Below are 21,444 nucleotides of genomic sequence, written 5' to 3' on the forward strand. Positions count from 1 at the left end.
GTGTATATTCTTCGCCGGTGGCGCATCCCTCCGTGAAGGCACTGAACCTTGGTCACGTCGCATCGCTGTACTTGTTAGTTGCAGCTGCATGTACGTTTTTTTTTTTTTTGCACAACTCGTATAGCTGGCTGCCTAGTGATCGATCGATCGGGGCACACCACGTACGAGTCCACAAACGAGCTAAAAAACTGTGGACCAAGCTGGTTTCGGCACGACCCATGAGTCCATGACTTAAGCAACGACAGTTAACTTCATCAATCTGGATCAGCTACTAGTGCAGTTCACAGTTCAGAGAGAGAGAGAGAGAGAGAGAGAGAGAGAGAGATAAAAGAAAAAATAAATAACGCACGCATTCAGACACACACGTTCGCTGGCACATGAGTGGTACATGCATGATGACGAAACTGCTACGATGATGAGGCCGTGGCGGCCGGCGGCTGGTCCGATTTACCTCAGGCGGACGGAGAAATGGCCGCCGGCGCTGCTGCTCTCGCCCGGCTCGCTACCGGCGAGCGTGAAGGAAGAGACGCGGGAGGAGCTGCTGGGGCAGGCGGAGGCGGAGGCCCCCGCCATGGAGGCGACGAGGTCGACGAACGCGGTGACGATGGCGGGGTGGGTGTCCCCGCCGTTGGCGCCGAGGTACCACGCCAGCATCCGCTCCAGCCACTCCCAGTCGCCCACTCCGTGCGCGGACACCATCTCCTCCATAGACGCCCGGAAGTCGCGGTACGGGTCGGCGGAGTCAAACGCCACGGCCACGCTGTCGCCGAAGGACGAGGTGGCCCGAGCCCGACGCGCGGCGGGCGCGGGAGGCTTCTTGTCGAGGATGGAGCTGGAGGGCGCCTGCGGCTCGAAGAGGAGCCGGTCGTCGGAGCGGAGGCCGCGGACGATGGCGTCGGCCATGTCGTCGGCCGCGGAGGCCGCGGACTCGGTGGACGGGCTGTCGGACGCGCAGTCCACGCGGCGCGTCGTGCACGCGGAGGAGTTGGCGAAGGACGACTCGCCGGAGTCGAGGAAGAGGGACGCGATCGTCTTGGCGGCGGCAGACGGGGTCCGGAAGGACTGGGTTCTTGGGTGCTTGCAGGAGGGCCACATCCATGCCGGTGGGGCGGCTGCTGGTGGCGATGGCGACGGCGGCGGCGTGTCCTGGGCCGAGCTAGTGGTGTAGAACAGGGAGCTGAAGGGTAGCCCCTTCACCATTGGTGTCGGATTTGTTATGAACAGCGATGTGGGCAGCAGCGGCGCGAGTAGGAGCACGCGGGGGGACGCGCTAGTTTCAAACAGAGGGCCGGGGTTTATTCGGTTGAAGACGCCGCTGTTAGTTTGGCTTTTCATGGGGTTTGTGAGAGGGGGAAAATAAAGGAGCGCCGGATGCAAACCTCACCCGAAAACATCATTGTTCATCTCTAGTGCGGTAGACGTTGAGATGTATGACAATATCTCATATGAGATCAAATGATTCGCTTAAATAATGAGATTAGTGCAAGACTGTAAGTTGAGTCCAACAAATCTTATAAACCTCCTATACGCATGTGAAGAATGCTAAGGTGTACTTGAAATATATCGTTGTTCACCTCGTCTGACAGCATCCATTGGAAGATGACACTGCCACTCATTGACCGCACTTGTAAGTTGTGTACTGCATCTCACTTGAGATAAAATATTTTTTTCTAAACAATGGGGTTATTAGTGAAAGTTGACTCCAATAAGTTTATAAAATTGAAAAAGTTTGGGAAGAAGTTAACACACATTAAAAAAAAAGGGAATGCTCTGATTTAACTCCATGGGATGCCCTAACTTTAAGGAGCTTTGAAAGCCCCATCAGATTCCTCATTCAAAAGCTCACTACAGTAATAGCAAAAAAATCAACACATAGTCTAGAAAGTATAAACCAAGTAGAAATTTACCTTTTCGTTCAACTTACACAAAAAATGTTAGGTAATTTGATAAACAACAAACAATACCGACAATGTGATGTAGTGAACAAAGCACAGAAGTAACCATGGATGCCTTGCAAAGCAAGATACCCAATTGTCATATTTTGTAAAATTTCAAGTTCCTTAACCGTAGCAGCATAGGGACACAAAGGAACATAGAGCATAGAAGAACTAATAAACTAGATTATCAGGGATGTCTGCATCTTATAGGAAGCTTTTATCACGACTTCAGGAATAAGACACGAGTTTGTAGCTCATATTAAATGAAAGCTAAAAATAATAATCTATGCTCTACATGGGACTAATGTACTCTTTAAAAATTGAGGGAAACACAAAAAGATTATAATGGATGAACAGAGGCACTGGTAGCAGCAAAATTCTGTAGCTCAAACATAAGTGAAAATATGAGCCTTAACCACAAACTGAACCAAAGTCTACATGCATGTAGAATTTGTGAACTAGAAATAAAAAATTGGTATAATGACCACAATCCCGCAATTCAGAATAGGAAATAGTAGTCTGAAGAGGAGGAGAAATGAAGTTGTCATGATTGATTTAGTGGTAATCAGAGTAGTCCAACTTTTTTATGTTCACCAAAAAGGATGCATGTGTACAACTTTTCACTATCCATTGCTGCATCTATATCGATTTCAGAATCACAATAACCTGTAGTGAAACACGCAAATGAAAGGACCATTAAAATTCAGACGTTCAAAAGAGCATAGAGTAGTAAACTGTAAACCAAAAGGTCATACCATCATACTTTGTATAGCACGTGCTACTAAAATCATGTACATGTTCTTATGCTCAAATGAATCGAACTACATATTGGACCCTTATAAAATAATATAGTTTGCATTTTCAAACATTGTAGTCAAAACTATCTTTAAAATGCAGTTAGCTATGGAAAACAAATTTCTATGATATAGACAATAATCTGGCATCTTACGAACGAAATTTAAAAAAGGAGATGTGGGTTTCACAAAAACTTTTATTACTCTGAAAGTAAGCGAAGTATTCTAGCACTAAAAAAAATTGCCAAGGCATACATTCACTGAGGCATCAAAAGTGAAGTACTATATATGGCAAATAAAACTATTCAAGAATGGATCTTTCAGCAGGATACAAAAGTGATATCATTCCAGAAAGCATATACAAAACTATTATCTAAAATGAGGCTAATGAGGATAAAGGAAAGCTTGAAGAAAAAATTATTCAAAGCATGTGAGTACCTTAAACAATCATACCACTATATGTTGGAGCATTACAAGATTAATTTGTCTATAGACTAACAACAATTCTAATCTTAAGTGATGTTGGCACATCAAAGAATTGGTATGAGCAATGATATGAGAGCATCGATTAGCATCATGACTTTTATTGGGTGACAGTCTTCCTTGGTTGAAAAAAATAGAAAGATAAGTGATTTGTAAATATTGAAATAATCCATGTATTGTATTTTATCTATTTGGCCAATAGTTAACTATTTCATCAATGCTTAGAAAAAAATAAAAATCAAGCAAATAACAACATCTGCTACGATTTATCTGTAGAATGTATTTGGTGACACTAATTGCATCTACCGCTACTGTTGTTATCTGAACAATATAGTGGACAAGAGAGATATGAACTCTGCTCTAGTTAATCTTTAATATACTATAATATTTTGTGTTCATGCGATGATTATGACTATTGAAACATAGGTCTTGTTCTTGGATTGGAGATAATTTTTTGAAAGGCTTTCATTCACTTTTTGGTGGCCCGTTTTGATCACTCTATTTAGTCTATACTAGATCCTTGAACACTTTGTTTATGGTTACATATGTAGAACTATATATTCGGTATTTTTCTATTTCAACATGAAAAATAAACGGATCAATGTTGTGGATTCTCTTATAAGCTAGAACAACTGGTTTTCACCTATTGTTGTAAGTATTTTTTTTTCTCTATTTATGATGTATGTTTAGATCTCCTCTCATCTATTTCATGTCTATAAATATTTATAGCCAGCTGCTCTAGCCAATTGAATTGGCAAGAAATATCTCTCAACCGTCATGACTCACATGTCATTGACTCCTGTGAACCCCACATGTCAGTGAGATAACGATGATATATATCTAATTTTGAGATCTTTTAATCGTACGGATCCAAATTTCCCTTTTTTCTGTCAAGCTGCATTTGGAGCCCAAACCCATCTACTATTCAGCATGACAATTTAAGCCCATCAGCTACTACCTAGCAGGATTTAAGCCCATCACACAAACAGCTCCATTTATCTCTCAGTGTGTATGTCGCCAATTGTCTGTAGATGCACAGCGCTAACCCACTAGCACCCCTATGTCATTGTGTGCGTTCAGATCAGTGATAGTTTATATTCGATTTTCTGATGGACCCAAGCGCGCGCCTGACCTGCCATAATTTTTTTAAATTCAGATCTGCCATAATTGTGAACGTGAGTTCACGAGTTCAAAATTCCATCCATCAGTCCACGCACGTCAGGGGTTACTTCACAATATTTTTATATGGTTAATTTAGATATGGACTAGCAAATATATCCATATGTAGCCACGGTCAGAAGATCCTGAGCATTATAAACACTAAATAAAAATACTAGTACGTGACAACAACCCTGGCCAGCTCTTGCTCCTATTGTGTCATCGACGGGGGATCTCACATTCTGACTGAACCGTCCTAGCCGCACCATTGCTAAGCCAAGGACGTGATGCAACCAACGCGAGCCAGAAAGGAATCGCGCGGGACTTGTGCATAGTGACACTAGCGAATGGTAGGCGCATGGGTCGTAGCAGATACTTTTTTTCTGCGATATGTTTTTTATTCAACATGAACTTTATTCTGTTTTCACGTTCTTGATCGGTGATATAGTGTTGTTGATCGGTTCTCTTAGTATACGCTCCGGGTCCACCGTCGGTGATTCGTGTTGGGACAAATCAAAGTTCTATTGAAAATGTTGCGTGTTTTGAAAATAGGTAACGATTTAGGATATTACTTTAGACTACTTTTTTTGCAGTAGTGGTGGGTAACACACAAATAGAGGACGACCGGAGGATTTTACAAGGACGAAGTTGTAGTTCTTATTTTCTTCAAGGGTGTCTTTGTAAGAATTGGGATGTAAATTTTAAGAAATATATGTAATATATGCCCGGTTTTCTAAAAAAACACAAATAGCTATTATTAATAATTGATAACTAGAGGCTATCGAACTTACTTCAAAGGGTTTGACTTTTTTTTGGACACTTTTATAATTTATATATGTTGTTGTAATATGTCCCTAGCCAGCTTGTTTCGTCCACAAAGACGCTTTTATTTCGTGTCCACGGCGGCATCGCGTATAACTGATTGCTTTAGATTTCGTGGCTTTGATATATTGGTTTTACTGTTTCAATTGCAATAAAGCATATTTCATCTAAAAAAAATTGCAATAAAGCATACTCTTACATGTTCATGTTACCATGAGTGTTGACGTTATGTCATGGTCCAGGTCCCAGGGCCCCTAGAGAACGTGAGGAACCGCGCGCCGGCCCTGGGTTAGCTTAGCACGGGAACGGTGTGGATCCGTCACGGGTCGACAGCAGCAACGTACCTAAGCTGTTTTTGCTTGCTCCTCAACATGACTACTAGGGTTTTTCAAACCTTAGCCTAGAAATAATTTTGAGGGTTAATGTTTAGTCTTAAACCGGTAAATTAATATTTAATTAGTTCAAGGTGGACTGTTTAGATACATGAATTAAGAGCAAAGTTAATAATTCAGCCAGCTGCTGGCTGTAAGGATCCTTACCACCTACTTCTCAGCCCACTCATATAGTAGTTAGCACTTGACTATTAATATAAGGTCTCATTTGTATCTCTCACAAAATTTCTTAGTTCTTGTGCCCAAGCCGGCTGCAAGCTTGCAGTCCGTTTCTTCTCTCTCCTCCCCTCTCTCCTCCCCATCAACATTTAGCCTTCTTGCATCCTTTTATAATTCTTGCTCTCATGTTCTTCCCCGCATAATAAATGCCCTCCTCGTAACCTTCCTGCCCCTCATCCTCGTGCTCATTCCCGCTCCTCGCCACGGCCATCCCCATCCGCCGTCGGGGTGCTCCAAGCCGCCCTCCAGGCGCACGGCCAGCCCCGCGCTCGCAGCCAACATCCTCCAGCACGTGGCCAAGGAGACGCGAGACATAGCCCAACGCTCGCAGCCGGCCTAGCGCTGATGAGGATGGAGGAGGAGGGTCGCCGATGGATGGAGGTCGACCTCGGCGGTAGGCGGCGCAGATCTGGTGCACCGCTACCGGTGGTGGTGCCGATCTGCTGCGACTGGGTTGGGTCAGGGCGGCGGCGGCGTGGATAGGAGACGAAGGTGGGTTGGGATCGATGGCGACGAAGCAGGGTAATGACGGCGGGTTGGGAACCGGCGGTGACGGGGAAGAGAGATGGTGGCAAGTCAGGAACAGGCGACGCGTGGTGGGAGCTGGCGGCGGCGTCGACGAGCGGGCGCCTAGAGGATGCGCCGAAGCGGATGGAGTCTGTCGGTACCCTGTAGCAGGGACGCTTTTATTTCGTGTCCACGGCGGCATCGCGTATAACCGATTGCTTTAGATTTCGTGGCTTTGATATATTGGTTTTACTGTTTCAATTGCAATAAAGCACATTTCATCTAAAAAAATTGCAATAAAGCATATTTCATCTAAAAAAATTGCAATAAAGCATACTCTTACATGTTCATGTTACCACGAGTGTTGACGTTATGTCATGGTCCAGGTCCCAAGGCCCCTAGAGAACGTGAGGAACCGCGCGCCGGCCCTGGGTTAGCTTAGCACGGGAACGGTGTGGATCCGTCACGGGTCGACAGCAGCAACGTACCTCAGCTGTTTTTGCTTGCTCCTCAACATGGCTACTAGGGTCATTCAAACCTTAGCCTAGAAATAATTTTGAGGGCTAATGTTTAGCCTTAAACTGGTAAACTAATATTTAATTAGTTCAAGATGGACTGTTTAGATACATGAACCAAGAGCAAGGTTAATAATTCAGCCAGCTGCTGGCCGTAAGGATCCTTACAACCTACTTCTCAGCCCACTCATATAGTAGTTAGCACTTGACTATTAATATAAGGTCACACTTGTCTCTCTCATGAAATTTCTTGGTTCTTGTGCCCAAGCCGGTTGATGGGGGAGGAGAGAGAGGAGTGCAGTCCGTTTCTCTACTGCACTCCTCTCTCTCCTCCCCTCTCTCATCCACCTCAACATTTAGCCTTCTTGCATTCTCTTATAATACTTGCTCGCTCTAAGGCTTTCTCCAACCATTCCCCCCATCCAACTCCCCCCAAACGTACTATTTACTATATTTTACTATCTCCCTCCAAAAGATTCATCCCCCTATAACTCCTTCTCTCCAACCATTCCCCCCATATCCATTCCCCCTATACACTATACCTCACTCTTTAACTATTTATTTATCATTTTTAAATTCTGAAAAAATAGTACTGTATTTGTACTACTATAATACATATTGTTATCAAGTTACGAAATTCAAATAAATTTTTTATCATAAACAAATGACGTGATTAAAATATAAAGGGAGTTGTAATCTCCCCCTATACGTGGGGGAGATTCAACTCCACCCCACGTAGGGGGAGGGGGTGCCGTTGGAGGCACCCTCCCTCTAAAGCTCCCCCACACAGGGGGGAGGGTGGTTTGGGGGAGGCGTTGGAGAACGCCTAATGTTCTTCCCCGCATAATAAATGCCCTGCTCGTAACCTTCCTGCCCCTCATCCTCGTGCTCATTCCCGCTCCTCGCCACGGTCATCCCCATCTGCCGTCGGGGTGCTCCAAGCCGCCCTCCAGGCGCACGGCCAGCCCCGCGCTCGCGGCCAACATCCTCCAGCACGTGGCCAAGGAGACGCGAGACATAGCCCAACGCTCGCAGCCGGCCTAGCGCTGATGAGGATGGAGGAGGAGGGTCGCCGACGGATGGAGGTCGACCTCGGCGGTAGGCGGCGCAGATCTGGTGCGACGCTACCGGTGGTGGTGCCGATCTGCTGCGACTGGGTTGGGTCAGGGCGGCGGCGGCGTGGATAGGAGACGAAGGTGGGTTGGGATCGATGGCGACGGAGCAGGGTAATGACGGCGGGTTGGGAACCGGCGGTGACGGGGAAGAGAGATGGTGGCAAGTCAGGAACAGGCGACGCGAGGTGGGAGCTGGCGGCGGCGTCGACGAGCGGGCGCCTCGAGGATGCGCCGAAGCGGATGGAGTCGGAAGGGAGATGGGGACCGGTGGATGAGTCAATGCGTGTGGGAACTCATTTTTTTATGGGACCTTCAGAAAATTAGTCATATTATCATTCTTTGGAGGGGCTAAGGATTTTAAGGGAATAATCCACTTTAGCCCAAAATTATCCCACCTATTTGATGCATAAGAGGTAAAAGGTGATAGGTGAGAGATGATAATTATCCTATGTATGAAACACGCCCAAGAGATTCTGATAAATGGAAAAAAGAAACACGACGCAGCATTGTAGCACAGAGCAGCAGCTGATAAAAAAAAAGCACAGAGCAGCACAGAGGGGCAGCCGAGCACTGTGCTTGAGGGACAGAGGGAGGGGCCAGCGAGCAAACAAACGCGACGCGCCAGACCGCAGCCTTTGCCTAGCTCTTGTTGCTACGACACGCACCCCTTCACATCGTATAATAGTATCCTCGGAGAGTCGGAGTAACCGGGACGCGAGCAGCGTGAAAAACTCGGACAGCAAATGAAATGGCGGCGCGCCCGCGCCATGCATCTGGGATAAGGTTAAAGAACAACTTAGTACAAATTACAAGTATAAGAACAACTTCGGGCCATTATCACGTCACATGCACACTAGCCTTGCACATTACTGCGCTGCCGCTGCTGATACCTGATAGTAGTAGCACTGTAGCAGCGCCTAGTTTTTTCCCCCTACGTACAGTAAGTAGTACTATAAGCTTAATTAGTAGTAGCAGCGCCTAGTTTTTTTCCTACGTACAGTAAGTAGTATAGCTTAGTACTAGGGTCTAGGACACTGGCATCTCAATTCTCGCGAAGCTTAGCTTCGGAACACGTATGCGTCAGCGTTTACTGGCGGCGAGGGCGATGGTGAGGGAGCTGGGAGCGAGGTGGCAGGCTCAGTCAGAGGAGGCACGGGGATGGGGGGCAGAAGAGGCCGCCGCGGGGCGCCCAGAGGTCGGCGAAGGCGGTGAGGATGAGCGGGTGGTGGCGCGGCGAGTTGAGCGCCAGGAACTGGTGCAGCAGCGCGTTCAGGTCCTCCCACGCGTACATCTCCTTCTCCGTCACCATCGCCACCATCGACTCGCGGAAGTCCTCGTACGGCGCCGCGGACTCCACCTCCACCGCCACCGCCGCCGCCGCCTCCTCCTCCCCCGGCGCCGCAGCCCTCCTCCCCTGCCCCGCTCTCCTGCTCCTCCTCCGCCGCCGCCGACGCTGCCGCCTCGCGAGGTCGGCGTCGTGAACCCCGTCGCCGCCGTCGTAGAGGGCGCTGGCGTTGACGGCGTACGTCGCGGGGCCCCACGAGTGGAGGATGCCGGCGGCGGAGGAGGCCGAGGTGGCCGTGGTGGCGGAGACGGAGGGCGTGAAGGCCGTCGTGGCGGTGGCGCCCGACGACGACCACGGCGACGGCGCGTGCGGAGACGGCTTGGCCTTGCCGAGGGCGCCGCGCGCGTGGGACTTGAGCGCGGAGACGAGGGAGCCCAGCAGCCTCGCCCCGCGGCAGTTGCAACCGACGTCCACCGCCACCGGCGGCTGCTGCCGCGGCAGCCCCAGCCTGCCGCTGCCACCACGCCGGTCCCAGCCGCCTGCCAACGACGACATGGTGTGGCTTCTGGCTTCTCGCTCTGCTCAGCTTGCGGTGTCACTCGTCGGAAGCCGGAACGGGCGCCCGCTTGGCTTGGCGCGGCGACTCGCGAGCTCGTGAGTGGGGCGCGACTCGTGACTTGTGACGGAGCGCAGGGGAGCGGCCCGGCTTAAATGGTGATGGAGTGGACTAGCACGCAGAGAGAGTGGACGGCCGGTGTGCCATGATCGCGGTGAACAGTTGGAGGTAAATTGCGGAGTTGGTGTGTGACGAGAGATGTTGCCTTGGCAGTGGCAAATAGGGAAGCCGGAGGGGGCGTAGGCTAGCCGGAGGTAGCCTGGGAATCATGGCGGTGCAGTGCAGTGGAAGCGAACGGATGGTTCGGGGCGTGTTGCAGCGGTTGCAGGAGCAGCGAGGCAGGGGAGCGTGTCCTTCCATGTTCCATCCCTCCACGGCTCGTCTGATTTGACCTATCGCCGGCGGGATCGATCTCCATCCAAGTTTGTTACGATTACCGTGGTAAAATCCGGGGTGTGCCATGTGTGCAAGCGTGAAAGGATATTTTCCTGCAAAAGAGAACGTAAAAAAGGATATGCTACCCCCATTTCATTGCGAAAAGGAGCAGAGTACCACCAGCAAAATCAATTTCGGTTTCAGCTTTCTCTATCTCTACCTATTCTGTCCTTGCTAGTAGTACGACGTGCGCCTTGTGCAGGACACGGTAAAAATCGGCAGCAGCCAGGGGCACGAAAGCCTGGCGCGAGTTGGCCAACCCTTGGCGTAAGGACAAGCGGCTAGCAGCCGAGGGAAATCAGAAATGCGAGAGGCAGAGTACGACTGCCACCGGAGTACTTCCTCCTCCGTCGATAAAAGAAGCAATTTAAAATTCATACCGATCACATATTAGATTTATTCTAAATTATATTTATTTAATTTTAATAAAATTTATAGAATAACATTTACAATACCTGAAAAATATATTGACAGTGCATATGTTGGTTAGCATTGTTGTTGCTTTATTTTTCTATAGATTTGGACAAAGTTAGCTAAATTTAACTTAAAAAATCTAATACAGCATGTAAATAAAAATGGAGAAATATTCTATAACTAATATAATTGCATAAATGCCTTCGTTTTCACCTCTTACTGCATGTTTGCCCCTCTTTTTTGGACTTTGCATGTTTGCCCCTTTTTTTTGAATCATAACACATGGTATGCCTCTGTTCTGTGAAGCGCGGTTAATGGTCTTGACAGATATATGAAAAGACATAAATACCCCTGACATGGATGACGGTAGAAGCATGCTAGATTTGCATATCCGGTCTTATTTTCAAAATATACATGCAAATGATAACATATACTTTAAATAAATGATGAAGTATCATATTTTACAAATATCACACCGCACAACTCATATTTTGGATCCGAAAAGAAAGCAGAGGTCATATTTTCATCTCCATGTCCAAATCACATTTAATCATAGAGTTCAAATATCACGATCACATTTAAGCGTAATATTTTGTCGCAAAATACATTAGGGACACGTTGAATTTCATATCTAGATCACATGTCTAAGTCATATGCAACCTAGAACATACAGGTTACCATCATTTTAAGCACTACAAAACAAGTGAGTACATGTTCAGATCACATGAGCACTCCAAAACAAGACAAAACATGCCTAGATCATATTTGAGCACTCCAAAGTAATACAGTACAAGCCTAGGCCACATTTAAACACCAAAATGTTATTTCTAAGCGTTGAAGTATATGCAGCAAGCCTTGAAACACCTCTTCCTCTTCCTCTAGCTCTTCCTCTACCCCTTTCCTGTTGGTGGTATTTCCCCTTCAATGTGATGTACTAGCACTTCAAAACATTGGAGTAAAAATGTCTCAGCAGCCTGTGTCTAAGTAACTATTGCAATCATCATGCATTTAGAAGGAATTAGGGTACACATGCATCATTTACTTGGATGATTCAATATATGATGACCTCGTTACCTCTACCTCCCCCCCCCGGCGCGGTGCTAACCTACACCGAGTGCCGGTGCGCAGCCACGAGGGGACCCGCATAGGCCTCATGCTACCCCCCCCCCTCGCGGTGCTGACCTATGCCGAGTGCCGGTATAGTTTTCCAAATGGGTTGGGCACGATGGGCGGCCCTAGGCCCGGCCCTAAAAAGCATGGCCCGAGCCCGGCCCTTGGCCCGGTCCATAGTGCCTCGGGCCGGCCCGGCCCGATAGGGGCATAGTGCTTGGGCCGCTACCCCGGCCCATAGTGCCGGCCCAAAGCACGACACGATTATGGGCCGGCCCGATAGAGGCCCGGCCTACCAGCGCCCAGCCCCCCACCCCCGCTCCTCCCGACCATTGGATGGCGCTCCCGACCGTTCCCTAGCGCTCCTCCCGTTCTCTCTCGCCGCGTCGGCCGCTCGTCTGTCGTCTTCGTCTCTCGTCTCATATGATCATCTCTGCTCTCTCACTTCGGCACCTCCTCCTCGCAGCGCCCCTCTTCGGCGACGGCGGCGACGAGCAGCCCTCCGCGGATCCGCTCCTCCCCTGACCGTTGGATTCCCCGCCACAACTCGTCCTCCCCATCTCTCCCTTCCTCCTCCACGCCGGACTCGGGGGCTGGGGCCTCCGGCCTCGGCCTCTGTTCGCGGTCATTGACGGCCGCTCTGGTCTCCTCTATTCCTTGTTGACCTCGCCGTCCGCTCTGGCGCTCCGGATTCGCAGGTAAGATATCTGAGTTCGAACCCTAACCCTAGATCTGGATTTATGGGTTCATGGTCTTGATTTCTTGTACCTCCTGCAAGTCGCCGGCCACCGCGAAGCCATTGAGGAACCTCTGGTGCTTCGGATTCGCAGGAGGTAAGTCTCTCAGCTCGATCTCTGGTCTCTGCTCTGTGCTCTCTCCCCCTCACCTCTTTGCTCTGTCTCACTCTCACACCTTGCTCTGTTTGCTGCAGGCCGCCGGCCACCGCGAAGCCGTTGAGGGACCAGAACCAACGATGACCTTCGTCTGGCCGGCATGCGTGGAGATGATGAGAGTGATCTCGAGGCCGATTGGGAAGAGTTGTTTGGCAGTGCTGCTGATCCTATCGAGGTCGCTGATGGTGATGGTGATGCCGGTGACGGTGATGCCGCCGCCGCTGCCGGTGATGGAGAGACCGCTGCTGTATTCTTTTTCCCTATCTAGGATTTCTCACGAGGTGTGAGTTTTACCTAGATAGGTTTTTAATGAGACAGCCATTGCACCAGCTCAAACTTTTGAAAATATTTGTGTCTCTTATCTTATTTCTGTGATCATATTATTCTTGCCTGTGAATTGCTGATGAGATTGAGTTGTGGCATGTTGATAGTGCCTATCCCGGCGGCAGCCCGTCGGGCCTGGTCGTGCTTTGGGCACGGCACGGCACGAAAAAGTGCTGTTAGTGCCGTGCTTGGGCCTCGACCCAGGCACGAGGCACGGCACGAAGTAGGCATCGTGCCTGATCGTGCCGGGCTGCTTAGTGCTCGGGTCGGGCTAGTGCCGTGCCGCCCATTTGGAAAACTGTAAGTGCCGATGGGCGGTGGGCAGACGGATGATCCAGATTCAAAAAACGGGGGCAAATATGCAAAGTCTAAACAAGAAGGGTAATGGTGCAGTTGGAATTGAAAACAAGGGTAGTTATGAAATTTGCCCTTTTATATTACTTTACTTAAAGTTCAAAGTGTTTGACTTGTTGAAAAATTAGAATTGAATTATAATTGCATTGTTTTACGGACGGGGAAGTAGTTACGTGGAGCTGGAGCAGCTAGGCAGCTCCTTTGGAGTGGCCAATAATTCGAGAAAAGGACACTGTACATTTATGCACGTACGTACGCGCTGCAGGAGAGTTACTGGTGTGTAAGAGAACGTCGGGCGTCAGGCCTGCCTATACGTAGTATGCACGCTGGCCCCTGTAGCTGCAAGCAGCAGAGTGCCAGAGTATCAAGTTTGTTTCGACGTGCAGCGCAGTGCAGGTGATGATCAAAAGCCGAAATTTTTACCGTCTTTCTATGATGATAATGACCCCAAAGCAGTCAGAAGCGATCTCGCTTGCTTGGAGTAGAGACGCCCGAAAACTTTCCCTCTTTCCTCGAAGTAAGACTGCACGGCTGATTTCAAAAGAAGAGGGGAAAAAACTGCACGGCTGCACCATAGCAGCAGTGTCCAGCGGCGATGGCACGGTGCGTATCTGCTTTTCGTACGTAGTACGTACCGTGCCGAGCTCGATGGTGCCGTCCAAGGCCATCGCACCACACCACGGCCCAAATCATGAGCGAGTCCAGCGCGGTTAGCACGCACACCAGGAATTCGCATCGATTCACAACTCGCCGCGGCGGCGCTTTTAAGACAGATGAGTCACTTCACAGGTCTATGATCAGGCAGACAGGCACAAGGCGCAAAGGTTTTGGAGACGTTGAGAAAAAAGGTGGCCGGGGCAGCCGGATGGCACGAGCTCGCCGGTCCGACCTTGTTTGCTGGAAGGGTGAACATATCAGTTGCAGTAATCAACTGTTAGCTGGATCATGATTTTTCTGCATCACACTGGAGGCAAAGCTTTATTGCTGTTTACAGTTCTTGGCTATGTACAACATACGCCAGAAAGAATGGGGCAATCAGAAAAGGCAAAACTGGCAACAGAGACCACAAGCTGTAAAGTTTGAGTAACTCAGAGCACCGCTATTACCAGATCAAGCGGCTCCAAGTGAAATCAACCGAGCAAAAAAAGGAAATGAAAAAAAAAAAGAAAAAGGAGCTCACGGCGACGGCCGACCTGCATCGTCGCTCATCATCCCTTTGAAACTCCTGGCAAGCCAGATAGCAGTTTCTCGTGGAGACACCTTGTTCTTCCCAAATGGCTTGAGAACGATGGAGAGCTCCTCCAGCCTCTGGTTCTCCAGCAGCTCCGCCGAAAGCTCCAGAAGCCCTTCGAGAGCCTCAGCTCGTTGCCGAAATGATGTAACATCAAGTACTTCCTTAGCGGGCGATGCCTCTTCCTTGATGCCGTTGCTGGTCTCTGATGTGGTAGCTGACAGTTTTACCAAATCCGAGGTGGCTGGCGCCTTAGTAGCAGCACTGGCTTCTGAAACATATGATGTAGCAGTAACTGATGAGGCATGTGCTGGAGGCAGTGTGTTTGATGAGCTGCTCCTTGCATCAGCTTCTTCTGGTACCACATTCAGAAGCTTGATGATATCAGTGCCCCGATCTTCTCTTTGAACAGTTTCTGGTGTTGGCTGCACATCACTAACACAGAAAGGGCTGTGTCCTATGGTCTGTGCAATATCATTAACTGGAGGGTTCAAATGAGAAACTACATGTTTCTTCCATGACTGAAGAGAAACAGGTGCCTCCGACAGTGTGCCTTTTGTTACTTGAACAGAAGGAGCAACTTCTGGTGCCAATGGAATTGAAGGAGCTACTGCTTCTGAAACTGATAAGATTGGAGGGGCTTCTGGTCCTGATGAAAGAAGTTCTTGAACCGTGAACTTATCCTCACCACTTTGGGACGTGGTGCTCTTTCCATGCTGGTTAGATTGCACATCATCCTTGGAAACAAATTCTTGTTCAGAACTCAGAAAGGATGGCTCCAAAGAACATCTCAGGGTCGAACCACCATTATTAGTCACAATAATCTTGTCGGTGCTAATTTCTGAACATGTTATGATGCTTAGGTCATTCTCCTCGCTGACAGTGTTGGGTGCAGAGCCTATACATGGTGAAACCAAGCAGACAGGTGAATCAGGCTCAGATAGTTTAGAGCTGTCCATATTTTCAGTACAACCAACTGTAGAATTTGAGCAAGCACTGTTGTGTTCCTTTGTTGAAACAGAGAAAAATTCCCAAAGATTTGTTGATTTTGCTTGTAAGTCATCCAGTTTCATATGTTGTCCTTCTGAAGGATCCGCAGAAATCATTATATTACGTGGAGGATCACTGAGACCATTCTCTGAGCCACGGAATGGTCGTTCTGGAGTTTTCTCTCTCTCTGTTGTGGCCTTGGTATGAGCTCGTCTTGCCACTGTGACTGGGAGGCTTGGTGTCCCTACTCCAGCTTGCCTCTGAGGGCTAGGGCGTCTAGCAGCAGGTGGTGTCCTGCTCTTAGTTTTTCCTGAAGCTACGGCACCATTTTCTGTGATCTGTTTGGCAGCTTCAGGAGTTGATGGCCCAGCAGTTTTGATCTTTGGACTATGTTCAGCAATAGGTGACTGCAAGATCGGTATCAGGAGACATAAGCAAGCAATATATGTGAAAAGTTCGACTTTGTTACTGAAAAAGAAAAACTCATACCTGTTGCTTCAGGGGTGGTGATGCTTCAACTTGATTTGCATGTTCGTCATGAGATAAAATGTTGCCGGACTTTAAACTGCATGGCATATCACTGTTTGTCCTTGAAACCTGTAATGGGTGCTCCACTTGATTATTATTGCTGAGCCCAGTACTAGGCTTTATACCACCTCTGACAGGAGAGGTGATTTCTCTCAGCCGGCTCTCCTCTCTAAGGGTTGTCATAATCTTCTCAATGATCTTTGGCTGTTTACTCTCTGTTCTAGGTTGGAGATCAACATGTATGGATTTAGATGAATCTTGCCTTTTAAACTGAACACTAGAATTGTCTTTATTGCCTCTAAGATCTTCAGGTGTTGAACATTTTTCATCTGACATAGCTTGATCCACATCTTGAGCGTTTCCAGTATCATTGTTCTTTCTATCAGTACTTGTAGTTCCACATGATGTGCTTCTGTCACTTGACTGGGTACTGTCAATGTCACTACTAGAAATGCTACTGCTTTGGCTGTCAGACATGCTTCTCTGACTGCTCCGTGAAGTGGGTAGTGGTTTCCCTGGCATCCGCATGGTGTTTGAAGCATCATAAAGAGGACGGTATTGATTAACATAAGGTTGCAGGTATGGATTCTTCAGGATCTCAGATGCCTGTTCAAATGATATATGTTTTCAAAATTCATATGAAAGAAAAACTGTTATCTGGAAGGTTTAAGTTTTATAATAGCTTACAGTAGGTCTATGCTCTGGACTCTTCCTCAACATACTTTTGATTAATGTTTTCCTGTACCCAACAGTAAAGAAAGATCTTGTAAGCTGTATATTTTATATGACTCCTTTAACAATATGTCAATAGGTGTGTCCAAAAATACAAAGAACCATTTAACAGTTTGCTGTTAGCATTACTTTCGGGAACAAGAATAAGCATTGCTTATATAGAGAGTGCATACCATGTTAGTACAACGGATACCAAAGGTCACTTTTAAACATGCAAAGGACAACTGCTCAACTTCCACATAACCTGCTCCATGTGGAGAAGTACACTTACATGGACACTGAGTAGCAGGCAGGCAAGGGACCCATGGAAGACCGATTTATCTTGCTTATTAGTCCAGCCATATCCTGCAAGCAGTGCAAATCAGGGAAGACCATCAGAATTTTTAGCAGTCTGAAGAATACCCCCATTTCAATATATCTTTTATGTATTTTTTATGAATTTTCCAACTCATATGAACCAAGGGAATCTACTTCTGGGTAACCACTGTGAAGTAAGAAAAACAATCTGATAAGAACTCACAAATGCCTTGAAGGCGGGTCGGTGAGCTGCCATCTCATACATACAGCACCCTATGCAAATGCACTCTTGTTAATTAGAAATTTGCAATAAATAATCAGCCGTGTAGACATCTTATATTAGAAAGAGAACTGAGCCAGGTAAAATGCAATACCAAGAGACCAGATGTCTGACTTGAATCCATAGGGAATATCAGCTAGCAGCTCTGGGCACATGTAATTTGGTGTTCCGACAACCTTAAGAAAGCATGGTGCCAAAAATTATTGCACGAGTTTAGAATAAGAATTACACTTCCATATTTTCCATGAAATGAACTAGCATGTTTACATGGTTCATGGCAAAAGGCAAATATAGGAAGGAAGGTTCCGAAATATATTCCTTTCTTCCATTAGACTCTAACGTGAAACTTGCGTCCGAAGTGACGAAGTCTCAAAGGCCACATCTCATCCAGTTCCAATAAGGAAATATGGTTCCAGTTCAGTGGGAAAATGAAATATAATCCCAATGTAAATGGTATATGGAGTATACTCATGATTCATGGCAAACATCATTGTTAGTGTTGATGTCGATATGAGTGATTAATAAATCAATATTTTTTCTATAAACAGGAAAAATGGTGGCACACTATTTTTAGATAGAAACAAATTGGAAAGGAAGGAAACATGAAGGAAGATCATACCGATGAAGCTAGATCATCTTCCTTTAAAGTCTTCGCTAAGCCAAAGTCTCCTGCATAAAAATCAGATAATATTATAACTTATATGATGAAGCATAAAAGTAACAAACGTAACATGTCAGTTAAAGACTCTCATTATTGTATTTGTCATGAGAAACTAACCAAGGCGTATGTCCTGATCTTTGGTGAGAAATATGTTGGAGCACTGCGAGTTTGAGGAAGAAGCATGACCATCTATTGCATATACAAATCGATAATTATGATGATCTACTTATTTGCACTTACCTTGAGGTCACGATGCAAGACATAGTTCGAGTGCAAGTAGTCTACAGCCAGTACCAATTGAGCGAACCATTTAAGCAATACCTGAGAGTTATTCAAAGTTATGAGCACAATGTGGATGATTCCCTTCCTTCTATTGGGCAGACCCAGTGCCAGACGGCTCCCACTTGAGTGGGTTCTGGGGAAGGGGTAACAGAAGCCAGCCTTCTATTATAAAACAAAATAGACAAGTCATCTCATACCTCCTCAGGAAAGTAAGTGCCGTTTGATTTCTTCATCAGCTCATCCCTGAAAAACAAGACCAAACTGAGACATAACACAATATATAACGTGGCAATCAAAAGGCTAATCTCCAAAGCCCTAAATCACACTCACATATCTCCACCTTCACAATAGCCCGTGACAATGCAGACATAACAGCCCTGCATAACTCACCTTGTCAGTTGAACGGGTTCAAACAGAAGAAACAATGTAAGAACAAGTTTCTGAACTTACAAACCTTCTCAACCCAAGCCTCCTTAAATTCAACAATGTAAGAGTGCTGCAACCGAGCAATCAGTGCCATCTGCAATTCACTTTTTTTCTTATTAACTCCTCAAGGCACAGACAATAAATCAAAGACAAAGCCTAAGGTTTTACCAACCTCTTGATGGGCAGACTTGCGACAGCGCGCCGTCTGCCTCGCAAGCCGGATTTTCTTCAACACATACCTGCAAGGCAAGCATACAGTCACCTAAACGGAAAAGAGAAAGCCATCCGTATCCTACATACTGAATTACTGATGGATGGGTGCTATATCTTACTTCTTTTTTTCAATCTTGTGACTGACAAGGATGGCAGCACCAAAGGCTCCACGGCCAATCTGCTCCATGATTTCGTATTGATCCATGCGCGATTCCATGAGCCCCAATCCGTGACAAAACAATCAGGGTCTTGCAGCAGCAGCTCGCAACAGGTGTGCCAATCTCTAAACACCCGAGCCAGTCACATTTCACCTGCCCAAGCCCAACAGAGGCTCAAACACCACCACATCCTAATCGAGCTCTGCAAAACAAAGCACGCGGCCAGACACCTAATAAGCCAAGCAGCTTTGGTGAAAGCGCACGCGCTATCACGTGGCGTCCAATCAAATCCACCACGCGTGCCTTTTATTAGAAAGGAGAAGCGATGCTGCGCAGAGGAAAGTTTTTGAACCACGGGAATCGATGAACTAGGCGGCGAGAATCCAGCGCGTCGGTTATCCAAAACAGTAGCCGCAAATTTACTACTGGTTTCGCAGCGGTGCTGCACACAGCACGCTGCTCCCACCAACCGGGACCCGGCGCCGACGGAGACGGGGGGGGGGGGGGGGGGGGGCTTACCGCGGCGGTCTCCACCTGCATTGGCCAGCGGCGAGCAAACCAGGTTCGTTGCCGGCGGCGGCGACGCTCCTCCTCCTATTCCGGCGGGAACCTGCGACGCCGGCGACCTGGCGAGATCTCCGGCCTCTCCTGGACGCGGCCGCCTCTTCTCTCTCGCGGACCGCGGAGCTCTCGCGGCTCCGCCTACCGCTCCCTATCGGCTCTGGAGACTGGATTTGATTTCGCTGTTGCCTGTTGGGTTCGCGTAGTGCGGCGTAGGCGTAACGGCGGCGTGGGCGACGGAGTTTTGCTCGGCGGCTTTTATACGGCGCGGCCGCAACAGCCGGCGGTGGTGGTGCGGTGGGGATAAAGGCACATCGGCAGAAGGCAGAAGCCAGGGAGATGGCTGCTGCTGGGTTAAAGGGGCCAACATTTTTTTTTTCGGATGGGGCTTCCACTAATTACTGTCATGTGACATGTGTTATAGTGTTATAAAATTGCAGCAAGTACTGTTCACCATGCTGAACGTAATTACTATTTCCAAAAGAATCCCATTCCTGGGCCCATATTTTTAAATTTTGGATTTAAACTCTGTATTTGAAATACTATAAACTCAAGCTTTCGGTTGGATTTCAAATATTAATGGCCATCTAAATTTATGCAGTACTAAATATAAGACCGCACCCTAAGAAAAGCACGGCCTCATCTAGCTTCTCTTATTAGACATATGACATTTTTTATGAAATACGGTAAAACAAAGTCACATTTATTTCAGCTTTACCTTTTTTTTTACTCATTAATGAAATGTCGAAGCAAGCACAAACATATAGAGGATGCACATATTTGCGCACGAGTATCATAACATGACAATGCTATGCCTTAGGCTAGTTGGGCTGCTACGTCAGCTTCTCTCACAAAAATAGTGTAATGTGGTCCTACAACATCTTTCATCTCTGTTGCCATATTGTTTTGCGCAAAAGCATGTTCATCTCTCTAATTTTGTTTATTTTTGTCCCAATCAACAACTGTTGATGCAATATCATGCGTGGCAGATTAGTATAAACACAAACCGACGATATGAATCTGGTTAGTTTTGCTACAAATATGCGGCAACCATCCAACAGAACGATTTGATGTCTGAACTGAACCAAGGCGCAGAGCCATGTAATCCACCCCTCACAAAATTGAAAAATAATTTTCTCAAGAAAAAAACCACCGAACACATTGCATCTGATGTTGTCCTACATGTCGTTTGGCATGACCAACTATACAGTGGTTGTCACCGAGGAAAAAGAAAATACAAGTGGTCAAATTATTGTTCACATGCACATCTCAACTTGCCTGACATTTCTTTCGAATAATGCGTGTAGTCGTGTACGCATCGCTGGTTCATCTCGCTGCACTGTACTTTTAGCAGTTTATTATTTTAAGTCGATCACATTGGACGATTCTATAGAGAGAACGGTTTTGTGTTTAACGGTTTCCCTTCGATGACAGCGTCAACAAAAGCGCCAGAGCATCAGAATCTCAAAACCATTTACCCCAAACCCGTCAAGATCATCAAGGCTGACCGTATGCACAGTGATTAGACTACCGACGATCGCAGCCTAGGAGACACGAGATCCGGCGTCACAGTAAGTAATTTTTCTGCAGGGCGGCAATCATGAATTTCCGGAGGAAGGGGCGGCGTCACACGATGAGAGTGATGAGCTGCACCGTCCCAGTCCCATATTCCCAGCACCATGATCAGTAGGGAGGCCAATTTCAGTGGGTGT

General features: G+C 47.3%; 3 protein-coding genes across 3 annotated transcripts; all 3 read right to left on the reverse strand.

Annotated features, from left to right (window-relative positions):
* Positions 1–231: 231 nt before the first annotated feature.
* On the reverse strand, positions 232–1,409 carry LOC120667451 (transcription repressor OFP13-like). Its single transcript, XM_039947518.1, has one exon. It carries the CDS (start codon positions 1,333–1,335, stop codon positions 448–450), a length of 888 nt encoding a protein of 295 aa, XP_039803452.1. The 5' UTR covers positions 1,336–1,409; the 3' UTR covers positions 232–447.
* A 7,272-nt stretch (positions 1,410–8,681) lies between these two features.
* Positions 8,682–10,186, reverse strand: LOC120667452 (transcription repressor OFP8-like). Its single transcript, XM_039947519.1, has one exon. The coding sequence runs from the start codon at positions 9,780–9,782 to the stop codon at positions 9,084–9,086; it is 699 nt and encodes a 232-aa protein (XP_039803453.1). The 5' UTR covers positions 9,783–10,186; the 3' UTR covers positions 8,682–9,083.
* Positions 10,187–14,291: 4,105 nt separating this feature from the next.
* LOC120665342 (serine/threonine-protein kinase Nek4-like) lies at positions 14,292–19,982 on the reverse strand. Its single transcript, XM_039944885.1, has 15 exons — positions 19,691–19,982; positions 19,133–19,373; positions 18,973–19,039; positions 18,829–18,894; positions 18,705–18,751; positions 18,572–18,617; positions 18,333–18,413; positions 18,210–18,252; positions 18,051–18,100; positions 17,526–17,607; positions 17,375–17,424; positions 17,126–17,199; positions 16,810–16,861; positions 16,084–16,728; positions 14,292–16,001 (listed from the first exon to the last, which is right to left on the reverse strand). Exons 2-15 carry the CDS (start codon positions 19,228–19,230, stop codon positions 14,550–14,552), a joined length of 2,853 nt encoding a protein of 950 aa, XP_039800819.1. The 5' UTR covers positions 19,231–19,373; positions 19,691–19,982; the 3' UTR covers positions 14,292–14,549.
* Positions 19,983–21,444: the final 1,462 nt, after the last annotated feature.

This window comes from Panicum virgatum, chromosome 3N (genome assembly GCF_016808335.1).
Source record: "Panicum virgatum strain AP13 chromosome 3N, P.virgatum_v5, whole genome shotgun sequence".
In the NCBI taxonomy this organism is placed as follows: Eukaryota; Viridiplantae; Streptophyta; class Magnoliopsida; order Poales; family Poaceae; genus Panicum; species Panicum virgatum.

What these genes read in the sequence shown, in the direction of transcription:
- LOC120667451 (XM_039947518.1), bottom strand. Translation starts at nt 1,335, where the DNA reads ATGAAAAGCCAAACTAACAGCGGCGTCTTCAACCGAATAAACCCCGGC.
- LOC120667452 (XM_039947519.1), bottom strand. Translation starts at nt 9,782, where the DNA reads ATGTCGTCGTTGGCAGGCGGCTGGGACCGGCGTGGTGGCAGCGGCAGG.
- LOC120665342 (XM_039944885.1), bottom strand. Translation starts at nt 19,230, where the DNA reads ATGGAATCGCGCATGGATCAATACGAAATCATGGAGCAGATTGGCCGT. An exon ending in CACAAGATTGAAAAAAAGAA is followed by an intron (nt 19,040 to 19,132) that starts GTAAGATATAGC and finishes CTTGCCTTGCAG; the next exon opens with GTATGTGTTGAAGAAAATCC. An exon ending in GACCCGCCTTCAAGGCATTT is followed by an intron (nt 17,200 to 17,374) that starts GTGAGTTCTTAT and finishes CACTGCTTGCAG; the next exon opens with GATATGGCTGGACTAATAAG.